The sequence below is a fragment of the Dipodomys ordii genome, unplaced genomic scaffold (genome assembly GCF_000151885.1).
Source record: "Dipodomys ordii isolate 6190 unplaced genomic scaffold, Dord_2.0 Scaffold73, whole genome shotgun sequence".
NCBI classification, from domain to species: Eukaryota; Metazoa; Chordata; class Mammalia; order Rodentia; family Heteromyidae; genus Dipodomys; species Dipodomys ordii.
In genome coordinates this window covers 597,333-618,246 of record NW_012267289.1, presented here as the reverse complement: position 1 = coordinate 618,246, position 20,914 = coordinate 597,333, and the positions used below count along the sequence as shown (strand labels likewise).

At 33.2% G+C, this 20,914-nt stretch overlaps 1 protein-coding gene across 1 annotated transcript in view; it reads left to right on the top strand.

The window, feature by feature from the left end:
* The window catches only part of Gbe1 (glucan (1,4-alpha-), branching enzyme 1), a 207,985-nt gene extending 187,592 nt beyond the window's left edge, over nucleotides 1–20,393 (top strand). The window contains exons 15-16 of the mRNA XM_013024170.1: nucleotides 10,824–10,941; nucleotides 19,645–20,393. Coding sequence (XP_012879624.1) covers nucleotides 10,824–10,941; nucleotides 19,645–19,701 — 175 coding nt within the window. The 3' untranslated portion in view covers nucleotides 19,702–20,393. The remainder of the gene's footprint in view (nucleotides 1–10,823; nucleotides 10,942–19,644) is intronic.
* Nucleotides 20,394–20,914: the final 521 nt, after the last annotated feature.

The window sequence follows — 20,914 nt, the reverse complement described above, 5'->3', positions numbered from 1 at the left end:
TAGAGTTAACTCATATGATCCATCTAATATATATGTAAATATATGCAAATGTACATATATATGTACATTCGTTGTGTAGGGACAATACTTAGAACAATGGGAAACTCTTTTCTGCAAAGGTCCATTTAGATAATGACAACATTCATGTGCCATACAGAATTATCAGTACTAGTAGACACCAGCAGACAGCCAATGGAAAGCATAGGAAAAGCATGTGTGTCTGTCACACATGTACCTTATAGATGCATAGGTTTATGAGGCTCAAAGTTTCCCTTTCCCTGCTTTTTAAAACATTACTTAGGAGTGTTTTAGATTATTTTTCATTGTTAATGAACTCTAAAAATTTCTGTGATTTAATGACACTAACAGTATTTAGCTTTATTTTACTTTCTAGGAATTTGATGAGTTTCACAAAGAAAAATGTTTTTATGTTTAAAATACTATAATTATAATAATACTTTTAGATTAAATATATACATACATATGCATAAAATAATTAAACATAAGTGAATAATAAGCCTATATTGCTAACATTTGTTTTATTGTTGTTTTATGGCATAGTGGTATGGTGAAAGTGGATTTAATTTTATTTGCTTGGAATAGTCACTACAGTGTTGGGAAGTATTCAGAAACATTTCTGTTTTGGGGAAATTCATACCTCAATTGTAGAAGATAGTCTTCTGGTTTTATAACTTCTTTAAATAATAACTCAGTCAGAACTTCAGTCTTTCTTTTCTTTTTGGAAGGAAAAAAATGAGAAAAAACTCTTAACTTTTGAAAACAATAGTATCATTAATGAAGAAAATATTTGGGCCCTTATGGTAACTTTAGGAACCATGAACAATGTATAGGTAAACCAACTGTAATTCTATAAATGTAGTTTCTCTCAGGCTAATGATGGTGCAATGCCTAATTAAGTCCCATTAGTAAAAATTAATTTGTTTAATTATATTCCATTTTGTAGTTATAGGGCATCAACTCTTGAATAAGAAAGATGTGGGGACATTATTAAATAAAATCACTTAATTAATGTATAATCCAATGAAGTGTAGTCATATTACATTTTATTGGCAGGAAATTAAGCATTTGATTCCATAATATCCTCTTAAATAGAAAATTGCTGTAGTTGTCCATAAAGTTGTAAACACTACTATGATATTTTTGTGGGGTTTTCCCCCTTTAACCTTTTATTCTTTGCAAAATAGTTTTCCCTTTCCAACCTGCACCCTCCGCCAACAGCTAAGGAAAACAAACAAAAAAATTAGATAACTTACTCTTCCCATAGTATTTACATGATAATCTGATATTTTGATTTATTATTTTCTCAGGTTTGGTTTTTACACTAATAGCTCCCAAAAGCTCACATAACTTCTGTAATCTATATAAGTATTGTTTTCTGTTGCTCTACTGCTAAACAGAGAAATTTGTAAACGTAGAAAAATGTTTTTTTTCTTTCTAGAATAATGGTAGAGACTATACTCTAGAATATTATCTTCCCTTTGTTCACTTTCATCTCTACCCATTACTGAAAGCAGGGTTACTTACTGAGTTTTGATTTGCATTTCCCTGATAATTAGTGATGCCTTTTCACACAAATACAAAGTGGGGCATTTGTGTTTATTATTTGAAAAAAAAAAGCCTTATATTCAAGTGTTTTACCTATTGTAAAAACTGGGTGCTGTTGAGTAATAAAAGTTACTTACATATTTAGGGTATGAGATACATAAGGTTTTTATCTGTTTAGCGATGATTTTTTGGAAATGTTTTAAGGCAGTGTCCGTTTTCATTCTAGCTTTCTTCACATCATGTATTGTACAGACACTTTTCTCCACTATGTAATCTTGGCAGTTTTGTCAAAGACCATCTATCTGGTCTTATTTCTGGGCTCATTCATTGTTCCTTTATCTCTATCTATATTTACATAGAGATATAAACATTATTTACATATAGATTATCACCATGTAGATACAGATCTTTGGGGGCTTATTTCTGGGCTTTCTATTTTGTTCCATATATATTTCAGGACTTTTTTATTTTGATGAAAAATAATAGTGAAATTTGATAAAACACTTAAAATCCTTTTGTTGCCAGACACCAGTGGCTCATACCTGTAATCCTAGCTACTCAGGAGTCTGGTATCTGAGGTTCTTAATTTGAAGTAAGATGAGGTAAGCAAAATGAGGTTAGTCTTTAAGTGGCAATTAATTATTTCCTCAAGTTTAGAAGAAAAAAATGCACATAAAATTTTAAACCCAAGGAATAGCCTGCAAAATGAAAATAATGAAAAAATATATCAGATATTCCCAAATACATATACTACTAATCTGGGTCCTACATCACAACAAAAACAAAAGACAAGGTTGTTTAGATATTTATTTCAGTAAAGAGATACAAAATATATAACATTTATAATATGTTAAAAGTTGATAGAAGTAGAAATCATTCAGCTACAATGGAATGTAAGATCATGTTTAGTTTTTAGTTAAGCTGGACAGGATTGGCTACATAAGAAATAATATATGTCTCAGAGATTTAAGAAACAGTTCTGTTAAAAAATGTTTAAATTCAAAGTTCATTTAAGCTTCAGATGGTTCTATGTAAAATCTGATTGAATTTTTATGTAAAAAATATAAACAACAGAAAAAGCCTTAGATATTAGTGAGAAGAAAAATGTAGGAATAGGAAACACAAATAAACAGTATAGAGGGAATTTTTTTCATCTCTTGAGTCAATAGTTTATATGGTACAGAGCTTGTGATAATCAAAGCTGCAGCACTAATAACTTGAGCATTTTCCTTGCTGCATACTGTGATAAACACTCCTAGAAGATTGCTTCAGTTAATCCCTGAAACAACTCTGATATATGACCTCATTTTCAAAGGAGAAACTGAGCCCCAACAAAGTTAACTAACTTTTTGGAGATTGTAATTAGCAGAACTAGGATCAGAAAACAGTTGTTGGACCCCAAATATCATGGATGAGTGCAGCAGTGTTTTAGGGTACAATCTCTTATCCCTGTCTGTCTTCCTGAAATGGTTGAAAGTAATGTTTTCTGCTTATATTTATCTTTATTTTTAAGAGACTTTCCAGTTTCCACTTAAAAAAAATTAGATATATTGCATTTAATTCCATTGGAGGCTCCCTTAGGGTAAGTTTGTGTGAAGGGAGTATTTATTGCTTGAATCAAAGTTGTCTTAAAATGCAAAAGAAGATCTTGAGAGAGACAGAGATAGGGACAGACAGATTAATATTTATATGTGCATGAAGTAACTTCAAGTTGACTTAAACATATATGTGTAAAAGTTGAATAAAATTCATTTGAGCTTCTAAATAATTGGTGTTGTTTCATATAAGTTCTTTTGATAATCTTTAATGACAAAAATAGCATACTTTTAGGGGAGAATAGGGTGGAATAGAACAGAAATGTGGCCATACTTTTTCATTTCTCCTTTGAGGTATTGAAACACAGTAACTTCTTTTAAAATCTAAAATATATGATCTACAAAAAGTTTCTAAATAGCTTTGTTGGAAATATTTTGTAAAGTATTTAGGACATTATTTTTCTATTTGAATTGCGTAGAGAAATATGTAGTATTCAATATTTTTTATTATCATTGGATTTGCTATTTACTGATGTGTCAATAAGCATGCTTAAGAACAAAAAAATTTGCATGAAAATGCATTTCAGAAACCAAAGCAATCCATTAATTAATGTGGTAGATAATGCCAATTGAGCCCATCATTCTTTGAGCTTGTTTAGTTGTTATCATACATTTATAAAATATTTGAACTAAGACATAAAACTTGCAAGGATTGTTTATTTTATAGTCTAAAAGGAAAAAATTTTGTTGATTAAACAATCACAGCCTAACTTATAATAGCAATATGCTTCTGTTTTTCACTTAATTAAAATATGTGCCTGTCCATTTAAACTTTTAATGAATGTAGTGTTCACAGATTTAAATGCATATACAACTCAGGCATGAAGATGTTGTTTTTTTCAAGGATGCCAAAATGTTGTGTGAACTAATAAGAAAAGAAAAACATTTTTGCCTTAAGGAAAATGGTTGCATTTTCATGCATTATATAAATGTCCTTTATAGTCACTAAAAACTTCCTACATATTTGTAGTTCTTTAAATTATTCTTATTTTAAGTTACATTTTATAAATGACACATCATTGGAAGTTTTTTAATCTAATGTCTCAGAAAAAACTGAAATGATTATTTTTCCATTAAAAATAATATATTCATAAATACTACATTGTTATAGTTTAGAAAAATAACAAATACTAGAACTCCCACTTTCAATCTAGAATGTTCAATTTTAATGTTGATTTTAGATTTCTGAAGTATAGAAATGCCCAAATCAACTATGTCCACAAATGTACACATGTACATAAAGGTATCTCTTCTGCAGTAATCAACCTCTATATTCTTAGGCTAGTGTTGCAAACCAGCACTAGTCCTATTGTGCATTTCAAAAGATACCAAGGAAAACAAGTACAAGCTGTGTTTCATACTGCTTCTGAATTCAAGACAGGATATAACATGTAATTTAATTATATTTATGAACTAAGAGATTAAGTAAAAGGACAGATCTGTTTGAGATGCCATGTAGCTATAACCTTGGGTTTTGTGGATTATATTGAGCAATAATTAAGGACAATTCATGAAATTTAAAAAAGCAGAAAGGTTAGATTAGAATAGTGTGGCAAATCTGATGTTCTGTAGTTATCTTTAGATTATTAAAATTAAAACTCTCCTTTGCTTTCAACTCCTAATCTTACTTTAGGAGGTGTTTGCTCACAGTTACTTAGAACATTTCTTAGAATTGTTACCCTCATGCTTTCTGCCTTTATTATCGATTATCTCTCCAGACAAGACTTAGCTCTCAGAAGGTATAATGAATGCAATAATTTGTGTGGGTTGATTGAATGACATGTAAACATTATGATAAATTCATATTCTAAGATAAGTCTTTTACACATTCTAGCATTACTTCAGTTGGGATACTGCTTATAATGAATGGCAAAGTAGTGTTGCTTTTATGTGCAGTTTATCTTAAAATTATTTCTTAGATTTGTAGATATATGATAGGTACTAACTCTGCTACTTTTATGGTCATTTTGTTACCAGAGAACTCCTTTCTGTCACTCAGTTTGAGATCTCAGGAGTTGTACCTTTCAATAAATTTCCTTTGCTTCATCAGTGGGAGTGAAGTAAGGTTGGTACTGAATGATATAAATGATAGTACTTCTTATATCAAAATCCTCACACTTCCAGCAGACACTTTATCAAGTGGCTGAGCAAACATAGCAGCTTTTGAAGTATTTGAAGAGCCATTGAATTTGAGAGTCTTCATGCCTTCACTGTTCTTTAATCTTATTAGTACAGGCCTCCTTCAATATAGGGCTCTTCCACGGTTCAAATTTAAGGACATGGATTATAAAATAATGCTTCAAACTTTTTTATCTACTTCAACCTATTGATAGATATATCAAATACTTAGGAGACTCTTGAATTTTAAATAGAAAATCACAATATTTTAAAAGGCTAATCAAACTGATAGAGACCTATTTCATCTTCATTTTGTCTCTATTAACAATTCTGTCATTCTCTTCCTAGTGCATTTTTCCAAATGTGGCAAGGAAAAACTTTTGGCCCAGTGTTTTAGGCAATGAAATGATCACTTGAAAGAAATGAGTAAGAAATTTGCCTAAAACAAATATGCTAAGCCTTATAAATTCTGACTCAATGGAATATTAGGAATGCCAATTTTATTTAATTATGTTAATAACTTAGGGAGATATCACTTTGTCTCATTTTTTGGTAAAATTTTATCATGTATTTACTCTGGCCTGTTAAAACTTGGAAGCTCAACTTTAGAATTAAACAGAAACCTCATATAAAAACACTTTACCCGATTCATAAATAGATTTTCACTTGAACAAAGTAATCAAATCTATATTTGACAAATATCTATTCCCTCACTCTATCACTTAACTATTTGTCTGTCTTTGGGTACAACTAATCCCACCTTTTATTGCTCTTTTATCAGACTCTTCACTTTTGAGTACTATCATTTGTACAACTAAAATCTTAATATTATATGTCTGTCAGTATTCATCCTTTTTATTCTTGGACTGTTAAATTCTTGTCTCTTAAACTTCCTGACTTTGTGTTTCCCCTGACCTTTTTACTTCTCCTGATAACTGGATATATCTTCTCAATTTTCATATCCTTCCCTAAGAATAGTAAACATCATTATAGTTAACTAACAAAATAAGTACTAATAGCCTAGTCTGGTCTTCAAAACTCTTCATGTACTGACATCCAATCCTACCCTTCTCATTGGCTCTCTCTTACTTTGTGTCTCTTGTCTCTCTATTTATAGACATTGAAACGCATACCTTTTCTTTCCTTCCAGTCTGGACATCATATACCAATCTGATATCATATCTTAATATTTTTATATCTTTCATGATCCTAGTTCAGTCTACATATTTAGTGAAGAAATGGTAAAATGAGCTGGGAAGGTGGCTCAGTGGTAGAGTGCTTGCCTCACATGCATGAGGCCCTGGGTTCGATTCCTCAGCACCACATAAACAGAAAAAGCTGGAAGTGACGCTGTGGCTCAAGTAGTTGAGCACTAGCCTTGAGCTGAATAGCTGAGGGACAGAGTTCAGGCCCAGAATCCAAGCCCCGTGACCGATTGCCCCCCCACCCCCAAAATGTGGGGCTCATGCCTAGAATCCTACCTACTCAGAAGGCTGAGATATGTGGGTCATGGTTCAAAGCCAGCTATCTCAGGAAATATCCCTAGGATTCTCTTCTCCAATTAGCCACTAAAAATGCGAGAAGTGGAGCTGTTGATCAAATGCTAGACCATAAGCCTTGAGGACCAGCACAGAAAGAAGGAAAGGAATAAAGGATGGAAAGAAGGGAGAGACAGTTTATTGTATTTTACCCAATATAAAACTTAGCATATGGACTAAGCACCGGTAGCCCAGGCCATAATCCTACCTTGTCAGAAGGCTGAGATATGAAGAAACAGCCAAGGTAGGAAAATCCATGAGATTCCATTTAACCACAAGAAGCCAGAAGTGGAACTATGGCTGAAGTGGTAAAAATCTAGCTTTGAACAAAACACTTAGGGAGAACTCAGGACCAGCACACACACACACACACACACACACACACACACACACACACCTTGAACAAAACACTTAGGGAGAACTCAGGACTAGCACACACACACACCAATGTAATTTTTCCCTCTTAGTAAATCAGGCTTGTCATCTTAAGTATCAATTTGAGAAGTTTATTGTGAACCTCTTACAAGAAGTCATTGTGCTATGTGTAGGGAGGTAGCTGTGGAGGATGACAGACTGTTGAAGTGTCTTGACAAATTAATTCTATGTACTCTGTATTTGCAAACCATACGAAGAATTAAAAAAAACTCAGATATCTCTGAGTTATAGTTTCAGAGATACATTCTTTTAGAAGAGGGATAATGGGTGGTATCACTTTGATTATAAGTGGATCCTGTTAGTGTATTGGAGGTGGTTGTATGTATATATGTGCATGTTAGAAAGGGATTAAAGAATACTTGAGTAAGAGGATATGCAAATCAGGAAAGTTATTTATTCAAATAACCTCTTTAAAAACTGTCCTCATTTTATGCAATATTTAAAAGAGTTGAAGTTTCCTGATACTTAAATAATACATTGTAGCGATTAGAATCTTTAATGTTTTCCTTGCTGAATTTTCTGAATTTTTATTGAATTTTCTAAAGGACGCTGTTGTGTTACCGGTTTAATAGATACACATGGCTGGGTAACTCCAAAAATGAAAAGAATAGAAAAAAAATGTCCATTCTGGTGATGCATTGATACTTTATGCCTTTCATAATTTCCTCTTCATGATTATAAGTTATATTTATATAAGGCAAATTGTAAACATATTCAATATGATCCCTTTCAATGTCAAAATGGAAATACTTACATAAGTTTTTTTTTTTTTTTTACTATCCTTAAATTGGGAATACAATTATTGGGAAACATTTTTAAAGTTTGTAACTCTAAAATAAATCAGCACATAATAAAAATGTGTGTTCTTTGAAATACACTGTCAGATATGTGTAATCACATAATTTAGTCTTTAAACAATGGCTAATGAATGTTTAAATTTCCTATCATATAACTGAGCTTCTTACTCAAGGAGAAGCTTGTTATGGCACAATTGTTATTCAGTGATTCTCAATTTACAGGTTGGAAATTTGATGCTAAAATTGCTTTTGTTGGCCATTTTCTTGTTAATCAGTAACTTATTCTTACTTTAAGAGCTATAAAATCATTCTAGTACATTATTCTCTAAACTGTATTTTTTCTGAATATTAACCCAAGATTTTAGAGAACAAGATTGAAAGAAAGTGGTATGATAAAAATTTTAATATTTTTTTCATTCTTCAGTACTTCATATATTTACTATGTCACCAGCTATTTTCCTTCACCACACTTCATTATGTTTGTTAGTAGGCTTAAATAATTTTTATCTACATTGTCTCTAGAATATACCTGTGACTACTACTTTAGTAGACCTTCCTTGAATATCTCTCTTATTCACTTTTCCTCATCTCTCCCTCTTTAAATGCATTACTATTCCAAATATCCGCTTCAGTGTGAATTAGAGAATATTGACCTGGAATAGCTAATACAGAGCCCTTATTTATTTTTAATATTTTTATTATCTTTAAGTACTTGTACAAAGGAGTTGCCATTCAACAAAGCAGTTTATGAATGCAGTGCATCTTGATCAAAGCCATCCCTTTCAGCATTCTCACCCAATGCTACCAAGCCGCCATACCCTCACTTTGGTTAATATTATGGGATATGCATTGATTTTTTTTTTCCATTTGACAAAGTCTATCTATTCAGTGTATCTTGATCTGTCACCTCTTTCAACATTAATGGACAGAGCCCAATCCCCGAATTCCAGCACCAGAACCAGCATAAATATGGGGGAGGGATGGATGTACTCAAGAATTCAATGCATCTGCCACAGAATTTAAAAAAAAGAAAAGAAAAGACTCCACATAGAGCTCCCCTATGACCCAGCAATCCCACTTTTGGGCATTTTCCCAAATGATCACAAACAAGACCACACTAAAGTTACCAGCACAACTATGTTTATTGCAGCATTATTTACCATAGCTAAGATATGGAACCAACCCAGATGCCCCTCAGTAGATGAATGGATCAAGAAAATGTGATATATATATATCTCACAAATAGGCACTGCCCTATTTGTTAGGAAATGGAATGACTTGGAAAAAATTATATTAAGTGAAGTAAGCCAGGCCCAAAGAAACATAGGTCCCATGGTTTCCCTTAACTTTAATATCTAGTATATGTGTGAGACAAGCAGGAAAGTTCAAAAGCTATGCACATATGACCATATAAGATGATGGTAAGTGAAATGAACCCCAAGATAGGGACACGAGACTTTATCTTTCTTGTTCTTTTTAATGTACTTATAATGTACTATGTGATTTTTTTTGTTTCTTTGTATGTTCTTCCTCTATGGTACAACCCCTGTTGTCACTGTAAAAAAAAAAGAAAAAGAAAAAGAAAGAAAGAAGGAAATAAAGAAGGAAAGAAAGAAAGAAAGAAGGAAGGAAGGAAAGAAAGAAAGAAAGAAGAAAGAAAGAAAGAAAAAGAAAAAATAAGGGAAAGGGCAGATCCCTTACTTCTAACGAGCGGTTTTGTGGCACATCCACCTGTGTCTGATCCAGAGTGTTCCAAATTATTGAACATTGCTCATTACTCACATGAACTAATTTTGCTATAAAATTTGAGATTAAGGATTCATGTACAGGGAAAATATAAAACACTAACCTATCCTTGGAGTGGAAAAATTAAGATCTCTAGGAAATAATGTATAGTTGAATGTGTAAATTTGTATGCCATTCTATTTTTAATGCATATTGAGCATGGGTTTTAGAGTTTACTATAAATATGTTTAAGCTAATAATGCTGAAATGTCAGATGTTAGAGCTGGGGGTGTAGGAGAGTACAAAAGTATTTGTCCAGCATCTTGGGACCCCGTTTTTGATCCTCACTAATGCAAAGAGGGGAAAATCACATGTTGAATTATAGGAGCTCACTTGACTCACAGATTAGCCCTGTAGTGATAGCAGTGCACCATCCAGAGCAAGGAAGAAACAGGAATGCTGCTGCGCTCCACATTCCTCAGAGCACATGTGGCCATTTTGTTCACTCTGCCCTTAATGTGATCATGAGGACCGAGGAAATCTAACTAAATTCAGAGTTGGGGAAAGAGGAAAAACTCCTGAAATTAGGAATGTTCAGATATTGTAGAATTATATTTAGTGTGTTCCCATATTGAATATTCTTGATTATTTCAAAGGTTACTATATAATAAACTTAATCTTTATGATCTTTTCCAAGTAGTAATAGTCCTAAAGAATCAAATTTCTCTTTAATATAGAAAACCTCCTTCAAATAGAATAGATTGGTTTAAGAGGAGATTCACTGTTAATAGAGGTATTCAGTCCAGTAAGGGATAATGACTTGATGAACTAATATAATAGAAGTGTAACAGGATCTCATGGGTGCATGGAATAAATAGCCTATAAAACCCCTGTTAACATGAGAATCTCTGCTATGTTGAAGAAAAAAGTAAGTGAGTACACAAATCATGATTGAACAGTGTTCAGACCACTCACTTTTAAATTGCCATTTCATAACACATTTTATATCTCCTACTCCTGAATCGTTGTGAATTCCTTAAGGACTGTACATTTAAAATTGTGCTAGATTCAGATGCAGCAGAATATGGAGGACATCAGAGACTGGACCACAACACCAATTTCTTTTCTGAGGCTTTTGAACATAATGGACGTCCCTATTCTCTTTTGGTAAGTAAGACTCTAGCTATTTTCATTCAATTTTAATTTAATCATCTTATTTTTGTGGGAGTGGTTTTATGGAGCGAAACAACTCTTCAAATAGCAGCATACAAGAAATAGGAGTTAGGAAAATCAGATATATTGTATGGTACTGGATTGAACAATATCTTGCAAAAAATAGTAAAACTATTTGAGGACTCTTGGAGAAATTTGAGTGCTAATGAGATTAAAATCACTTCTCAACTATTGAGAGGAAGGCAGTTTTAAATTCTTGCTAGTTATGAGTATGTCTACTATTTTGCTCCCTTACAGTTTAAGCTATGCTGTAATATTTTATGTTAAACAGATTCCTTCATTATTGACTAATGGACTTTAATTTAAAACATCTTAAAGGAATCAAATGAAATATGCATCTTTTTCAGAATAAATTCAAACTTGAGTCCCTTCTAAATATAAAATTTAGTTTTACTCAAATTAGTGAAGAAAGTTTTATATACATTTTTTTACATTATAGTGTTCACACAGACAATGGAATATTGCTTTAAAGTCCTAGTTATAAATTTCTTTAATGATGTAAGATGTGGAAATTTACTAGATTTGGGGAAAAATTTTTACTGTATTACAGAATACAGTAGCATCAAAGCCATGCCTGCTTTGTATTATCTTATTTTTCTTTGTTTTTGTTTTCTTGGCTGATTAGATATATGCCCCTAACCTCATTTGTTTTATTTCCCATGGGAGGTATTGGATTAAGGTGTGTTTCACATTCTTAATACCAGGACCTTATCTAATACATTTGTGGATTCATCTATCTATTAATGCTCTGAATTTGATAATTTTTTTTCACTTTTCAAAATTTCCCTGTTAATTAAGCAAGAGAATCTTTATGCTGGTCTAGAGTTACCTGGTTTCCTATTTGCTCTTCCCTTACAATGGTTCTGGCCCTTCATTTCTCTAACATTTGTTGCAATATATCTACAACTGATATTCCATACATAAATGAAATCAGTGTGGGCATTTTCATGATTTAATTTTCAAACTGGAGATAGGAAACTGCAATGACCACAAAGGAATTTAATATTGCTTTAAGTGTGTGTGTGTGTGTGTGTGTGTGTGTGCTTGTAGATACAAGAAGATGTACAAATGTATGTTTGTGCTATTTGCATTTTTTAAATTTTTTTATTGTAAAGGTGATGGAGAAAGGGGTTATAAGTCAGATAATGAATACATTTCTTTTTGAACAGTGTCACTCAATCCCTCATTTTCTCCTAGTACCCCCACCCCTTCATTCCCCTAAGCTCTATTCTGTACCCTTTGACTTGTACATAGAGTATCTGATTTGGGGAGGAGAAAGGGAAGCACAGAAATGGTGGAACAAAGGGTGAACTAATTCAGCAAGACACTCAGAAGACACTATGTTGGAAATGAACTGAGCATATGTATTTTAAAGAGAGAAATAAAGAGTGCTATCAGACTCCTTCTTCAAAGATTTACTACTCCAGTATTCAGAGTGTTTGATTTTGACAGGTGAAATAAGATGGATAAAATTAGTTCCAGAAGTGAATAAGAACAATAGCTTAACTCTCTTAAATAACAGAAAGGGTTTAAGAGTCCTGAGTTTAAAAAAGATGATTCAGGTCTCTAGTGCTGAAAAACAGCACTGGACTGCAAAAAACCAAGTTGAACTGATTTAACTAGAAAGAAGAGATTTGAAAGATTTAGCTCTGAATTAGCTCTGAATTTGATCATTTTTTTTCACTTTTCAAAATTTCTCTGTTAATTAAGCAAGAATCTTTTTTTTTAAAGACTATTTAAAGACTCAATCATGTATTTCAAATGCTTTGGGTATTTGTTGGTTTATTTTCTTTTTTCCTTTTAGAAAAAGATCTGGCAATAGAGTGAAAATGTCACAAATTTTCAAGTACCCTGTCTTCTGACTACCAGTGTTCATAACTGGAGTCACTTAAATCTTTTAACCTCAGTATTCTTCATCCCTGAAAAGAAGATTAATAGGAAGATCAGTGCTAGGACATACCCTCCTTGCAACAACATGAAGTTGATTTCTTCTCTTTTTCTTCCTTCCTTTTTTTTATTTTTTAATTTTTTTTTGCACATGTTGGAAATGCAGTACCACTGTGCTACATCCTTTCTCTAATGAGCTTCTTAGAGGCATATATTCACTAATGTGTCCAAAGTTTTGGGGAACTGCAGAACATTATATTATATATATTTAAAAGTAATTGTTATCATCACTGATCAATTTTAAACATGTCCAGACATTAAGTACTTTAAGGGCCTTAGAAAAATCCTGAGTATTGATACCCCCACTAATGCACAAAATAAAAATTTATTAGGTCATGAATCGTGATGCTTACTGTAACCCAAGCTACTTGGAAAGCACAGATTGAAAGGATCAGGGAGTTGAAGGCCAGACCAAGTAAAAATTTAGTAGGGAGATTTCATCTCAACAAAGAAGCAGACATGGCAGAGCATAGCTGTGATCCCAGCCATAGGAGGATTGTGATTGGATACTATCCCTAGCCAAAAGTGGGAGAACCTATTTAAAAAATAATGAAAGCAGAAAATGGTAGAATGCCTACTTAGCAAGGCCAAGACCATGAGAACTGCAAAAGTAAATGATTCAGTGTGTGTGCGCGCACACATGTGCGCATGTGTGTGTATGATTGAATTGAACAGAAAATGCCTTGGCGTTTTTTATTTTGTAAGAGCAAAGATAGTCTATCATAATTAAAACAAGTCAAGTAGCTAGTGGTGACAGGCAGCCGGATTACATTTCGAGCTGTAATTGAATTGATCTGGCAAACATAGAATGCTTAGTTGAAAATTCAGGCTGTGTCTAAAGCCTCAATGACACATGTGGAGGAACACAGTACCAATGCCCAGAAGAAATAGAAAAGAGCTTAACTATTGACTGTGGATAGAATTCTTATCCAGGTTGGTCAGGAAGAAGAGAGTTAACCTTTTTTGCCAGGAGCAACTTCTTGTTTTCCGTGACTTCACTGAATTCTAGAATTCTTCATTTAAGTCAGTCTCTTGGCTCCATGTAAAATGATCAACTAAGTGTGTTCATGTAGAAGCAAAAGCTCGGGTGAATTGGTAAAATAAAGAAAATGAGCTTCCTCTGCCAGGCTATTCTACAAAGAGTCAGAGGGGAGAAAAATCGCATGAGCAGATTCTTACAATAACATCTCATAATGAAGATCCTTATTAAATGGATTCATTTGTTCTGGAATCTATCCTTTCAGGTTGCTAGAACAGCATCCTAAGTGGGTCACTACTTGTGAGATCGCACCTGCCTCCCACACTCCTTGAATAAAGGGAGGAAGAATATAACTTTTCCTCCTCCATGAAGTTTCCACCCATCGTATCTAGTGCACAGCCTTTGCTAAAGCTTAATTTGCAAGCTCAATAATCCAAAGGATCTGCTGAATAAGTGTCAAATCTGTTTTCAAAGATAGCAACAAACAGAGCTTGGAGGAATCTTAAAATAGCCGTTCATTGCTGCCGCATCAGCAGGTACGCCCCCAGCGTTGTCTCTGTGCTCCCTGGGTTGAAACTGTGAAGCCTGGGATAGCTCTGTGTACCGCCATTCAAACTATTTTCTAAGGCCAGGCTACCTCACAAATGTAAAAAAAAATAGAAAAAGTGATAGGGCGTTACAGGCAGTTACTGAAAACTACATTTTAGGATCATCACTGTATTTTAGTTTTTGATATATGAATTTACATATAAACCATATGTTAATTAGTGCATGGGGGCAGGAGAAGCTTCATTTCTGTTCCCTGGTTCATAAATTAAAATTCTGTGGCACAAATAAGACAACAGTGAATAGTGAGTCTCAAATGAGTTAGATTTCTTCACAGCAGCTAAAGCACTCTCACTGATAAAATTGTGAATATAGTAAAAAGTTTAGCATTAACCTCTTAGCCAGCTGAGTTCTTTACAAAGATGAAATAGATCTGTTTATTCCTATTTGAAATTCGGAGATTTATGAGTAGATTTTTGTACTAGGTAAAGGATTTAGAAACAATATCTCTGCCATTGTTCCTCATTTGTTAAATATTGAACTATTTTTTGGCTCTGTAAAAAAACTATAAAAGTAAATTTAGTTTTTTTCTGCCTGAAAAGTTTTCAAACATAAAAGTTTATGCATTCTAGTGTTTCTAAATTAGACAATATACATTTCTATATGGAAATGATTAATAATATAACTTTTCTCCTGATACTAATACAATGAGATAGAATATCATTTTTGCTTAGAAAATGTTTTATAAACTAAAGCAAATATTTGAAGACTAAAGTTACCTTAACTGTCAGTTTAAAGAAAAATATATGTTATACTCTTAAAAGGATCAACCTACTTCTCCTTGAATGATGTTTTCATTCCTATCAATATTATATCTTTATGTACTATTGCTTATTTATCCCTTTCCAAACCTACAAATTAAGTTTGTGGTATGATACATTTTTAATATAAAAATTTCCTCTTTGTGTGTGTTGAGCATTATGCCTTCAAAATTGTATAGAAAAATAACACTTCATCAGGCTCATCAATGCACTCAGTTACATTTTCAGTCATACTGTTTAGTATGTTAATTAAGTCATGAAAATAATCAAAATAACTCGTGGAAGTGGAATTCATTAGGCTCTCAATAAACGGATGAGTTTATACATTGCTGTTCTGCTTCCTTGAAACAAGTTGACTATGAATATAACTGGCAAAACAAGTGAAAATGATAGACACATATTTCATATTATCTTCTCTGTTCTCAGTATGATTGTTATGATCAATACCTTTACTAGCACATATTGTTTGCAATATGCATACTGAATGATTTCCATGTATACTAAATTATAACTTTATCTTTAAATGTACTAGAATGCTTCTTTTTTTTTCTGTCAGTCTTGGGGCTTGAACTCTGGGCCTGGGTGTTGTCCTTCAGCACCTTCAGCTCAAGGCTAGTGCTCTACCACTGAGCCACAAGACCACTTCTGGTTTTCTGGTGGTTTACTGAGATAAGAGTTTCATGGACTTTCCTGCCTTGGCTAGCTTTCAACCAGGAACCTCAGATCTCAGCCTTCTGAGTACCTAGGATTACAGGTGTGAGCCACAAGTGCCCAGTGAACATTTCTTTTTTAATCTATTTGTGTTCATGATTTGGGGGACATACATGAATACAATTTATTTTTGAATGAAATGATAGGAATGATCCATGTTTGTAATTGTTTCTTCTTAGCTATTAGAGCTGATTATCATCAGTCTTTGGATATAAGTGGTAATCATTTATGGTGAGTAAAATTGATTTAAATACACAGTAATCTAGTAAAGGATAAGACTAATTTTTTATATATCAAAACATTTATATTTAGGGATATGCATATATATATATATATATATATATAACTTACCTAGAGAACTTAACAGATTTCAAATAAAAATTAAGCCAAATGCACTTATTTTTTAATTTTTAAAATTATCTTTCAATACTTGTACAGAGGAGTTGCCATTTCACAGATTAGTTTATGAATATAGTATATCTTGATCAATGTAACCCCTTTCAATATTCTCATCCTTCCTATGCCAACCCTTCAATTTTTTGAACATCTAGAGTTAGGAAAAATCACATGCTTTCTTTCATGTTACTTATACCACAGAGGCTCTCGAGCAACATAAATACATTCTGGTAATTAACATTGCTGAGACCAAATATAATTACACAATATTCCTGTTAATGACATAATATAATTATCAACTGAAGGTTTTTGAGCAGTGACTATTAAAAGGCCTCGAAGTGTGACTAGAATTGGTGTCATGAATTTCCTTGCAGTAAGTGACCAGCATCACTTAGTGAGAGCTCTTGGAGCATTTTTCTTTAACTAGTAAATGCCAAAGTAGAAAATGAGGTGCAGATTGCAAACTTGAACTCTGGTCTTCTTTTATTGACTCCTAAATTTAAGCTAGCTAAAATATCAAAAATTCTAATGAGAGTAATACTATCTATAAATTACCAGCCTGTAGGTGTTATTTACATTTCATTAATGAAATCCTTAGGAGGATATGAAGTACAGAAGATACCACAACTGCATAGGATCCAAGAGCCAATTGACTGGATTTGTCCTGATAGATGACTATGCCACACAGAGAGAGAGACTGTTCATTATCTGTCCTAAGCCTGATTAATGTGCTTCACTGAGACTTTATCAGGAGACTTGGATTTATCAGAGTGCTTTCACCAGTTTTGTGGGATAATATCTTATCAGAGAAATGATTTTAATACAGAGGGAACTGAGAAATTTTCACCCAGTTTCTAGTGGTATGAAGAAATTTAGACTGCTCTTCAGTGTTCAGATTTTTGTTTGCTATTTAAAATCTCCTAGCCTACCAATTAGTTAAACCCATAACTATGATCCTTAATTCTACATAGACTTCAACATGAAATACATTTATAAAACTAAAGGTAAATAAAAGTGACATAAAAAACTGTTTAACTTGACATAAGTCCAGTTTGTTCTTCTATTTTGCCTGCAAATAAAAGCACAGACACACCAGAATTTTTTTAAAAAAGGTATATATACATGTGTGTGTGTGTGTGTGTATAATGATTTGACTTCTTAAGGGAAACTTCTTGAAGGACAGATTTAATACCTTAATTTGTGCATATATTGAAGGGGGAGTGGATTGAATTAGAAGGTTAATTTCTTGTATTTCTGCATACTGGATTTGACCTTATTTTTTTGTCTATAGATGAATAGTGGAATTCTTTAGGCTGGGTCTGTCTTGGTCATTGACAAGCCCGGCTTGTTCAAGGATATACCTAGTTTCTGTTTGATGAACTGGTCTCTTACTATATTACATATCACAGCTAAAGAGAAAATATTACATAGAAGGCATGCATTAACAGTTATATTCTCCTATGGTTTAAAAGGTGTAAGATTAGGGCTAGGAAGTTGGCTCAGTGATGGAGTGCTTGCCTTGCATGTATGAGGCCCTGAGTTCGATTCCTCAGCACCACATAAGCAGAAAAAAGCCGGAAGTGGCACTGTAACTCAAGTGGTAGGTGCTAGCCTTGAGTTGAAGAGCTGAGGGACAGCACCCAGGCCCAGAGTTCAGTCTCCACAACTGATCAAAAAAAAAAAAAAGTTAACTTGATTTCCCCACATGTACACATGTAATTACTAAAGGGACAGAATATTTATATTTAGAAATATTTGGTGGCAAAGCAAGATATTGAACTATAACCAACTATTAACATTTATGAAATCTTTCTCAGATGAACATAACTGTCCAAATCACAATTACTTCTAATTAACGATAAGAAAAACTGTTCCCTCACCATTATATTCATAAATTTCCTAAAATGCAACCATCTAAAAACTCCCATAATCTTCTGTGTTCAAGAACATCCAGCCCAACTGGTGTCTGAATTTTTTTTTAGTGTAATAAGAAACCTTAGGGAAAAACATTGTATGTATTTGCAGAGTTAAAAATAGATTGGACATACATGTCTTATTCAGTGAAAATGAGATTCTGGTTTTATTTTTCTTTCTAAAATGTTTGTGTTGTACTTTTAGTTCTAAAATGGAAGGGTTTTTGTTTTGTTTTGTGTTGATTGCATTGTAACCTTAAGTCAGGCTTTCACTCAGAGATAAAGTAAAAATATTAACAAAGTCAGAAGGAGAGAGATTGTCATAATGATGACAACCATCTGTGTTATTTATACTGTTTACTAAGATAATTCCTAAGTATTACTGTATAGACTACACATAGATAAGCATCAAGCCATCAGATTACTTCTGAATTTAGTAAAAGTGATAGCCTATATCAGCACACTAGAGAACTTTTTTTAAATACCCACATATTGATCCACTATTATTCCTTTGTTCATCATATATTTTTTAGTCCAGTCAAAACTGGAATCTGCTGTTTTTACAACTTCAGAGGGAGGGGAAGAAGTTGGGAAGTTAGGGAGGGAAGGAATGGTAGGGGAAAAACAAAGGAGGGGGTAATAATGCTCGATAGGAAATGTACTCATTACGTTACGTATGCAACTGTAACCCCTTTGGACAGTATCTATACAATAAAAATATATATTTAATAAAAAATGTTAAAAAAAATTCGGATAGAGGAAGAATTTGACACCTGAAACACTGTGACTGGAGCCTCAGGGTAGAAGAATGAGGAAGATGGAAGGAAGGAGGAAGTGAGTCAGAATTATTCAGTATCTGTAAGGGAGGTGTATTTCTTTTTCATGATTTCAATTGAGTTAAAATGTGAAGGGGGCTAAAATGCACATGGATCCCTCTGTTTTGGTTTGTAAAACGAACAGGGAAATGGAGTGCGGGTGGTTAAAGGAAGACAACATATTACATCCAACTATCTAAACAAAGTAAAATTATACAACTTCCAGGTAGTCTTGTATTCCACCTCATTGTGATTAAACGTGTAACTAGGAGTACCATTTATGTATTCATCTGCAATGAATGTTGCTTTTAATAAGTAATATGGAGCCCTCTAGTGGTGATGATTTTAAAATAATCTTACCTTTGGATCTGTAAGTTTGAGCCTTCTCAGGTGCAACAGTTATAAAAATACCAGTGACTTCAGTCAGATGTGAGACTGTGTCACTTTGACATAATGACAACATGTTCAGTATTTCTTCCAATCACACTGACATGATTGTGTTGATTTAGGTGTACATTCCAAGCCGAGTGGCCCTCATCCTACAGAATGTGGATCTGCCAAACTGAAGAAACCTGATCTCAGCTCACCACAGACAGATATGTGTCACTTGCTGGTTCTTGTCACTGAGTTTATAATATGTAAGCTTTTCACATACAGCTGTCTAGCCAAAACGTCATATCAAAATTCAATGTTGCTTTATGCAAATAGATCAGGCCTCGCTTGAAGAAGTAGAGGGGGGAGATTATGTTTAAATTTTTAGCAATCCATATTTCTAAGCCATGGAAGCAGCTTGGGTTCTCAAAGGAAGTATGCTATATAATATCTTGAAATGTTTTGCTTTCCTAACAAATTGTTTGATCCTTTTAATTTCAGTTTATGAATTCTATATTCTATATAAGAATATTCGTTGAGTGTGTATAGTGTTTTTTCAAAGTGGATATTTAGTGGCCTTATTTGTTATATCTATTGATCTACATTATGAGGAACAGAGTTGCTTTCTTTGTTTTTCCAAATTATGTTTATAAATAATTGTAATAAATATGTAGGACTAATGTAAAACCAGGAATTGTATCAAAGATAGCATTAAAAAGGCCTTTATCACATGAACTCATTTTTTGTTTTATTTTGTGATCTTTTTTATTCACATATTATTTTGGTAGATGGTGATGTCTGCAGTCTTAACAAATACATAACACAGAATTGAAGCACTTTTGAAAAGTGTCTTTTACTTTACTCAATAAAAATAATTGCAAAATTGCCCATGTTAACGTTTATTTTGCGGTGCCATAGAGGGACTGATTTGGAGTGAACATTAACGTGGATACTTTCTCCCATATTTTCATGCACTTGCTTATACATGATGTTTGTTTGCTTATTGGCCAGTCATAGTGCTTGATCTCAGGGCATGGGGCACTGTTCCTGAGCCTCTTTGTGCGCAAGGCTAGCATTCTACCACTTGAGGCCACACCACCACATCTGGCTTTTTCTGAGTTGTTTACTGGAGATAAGGGTCTCATGGTTTTTCCTCTCCCAAGCTGGCTTTGAACTGAAATCCTCAGATTTCAGCCTCCTAAGTAGCTGGGATTACAGGGGTGAGCCACCAGAGCCCAGCTAACTTGTGCATTTTTTAGGAAACGTTTTGTAACTTAAAATTTTGTTAAGAGTCAGCTCTCTATTTCAATTCAGTGCTATACTCTTTTATAATACTGCCTCTACATTTTTTATATAATAGGTTCTGGTTCACCCATCATTGGCAAACATCTTATTGTAACTGAGAAT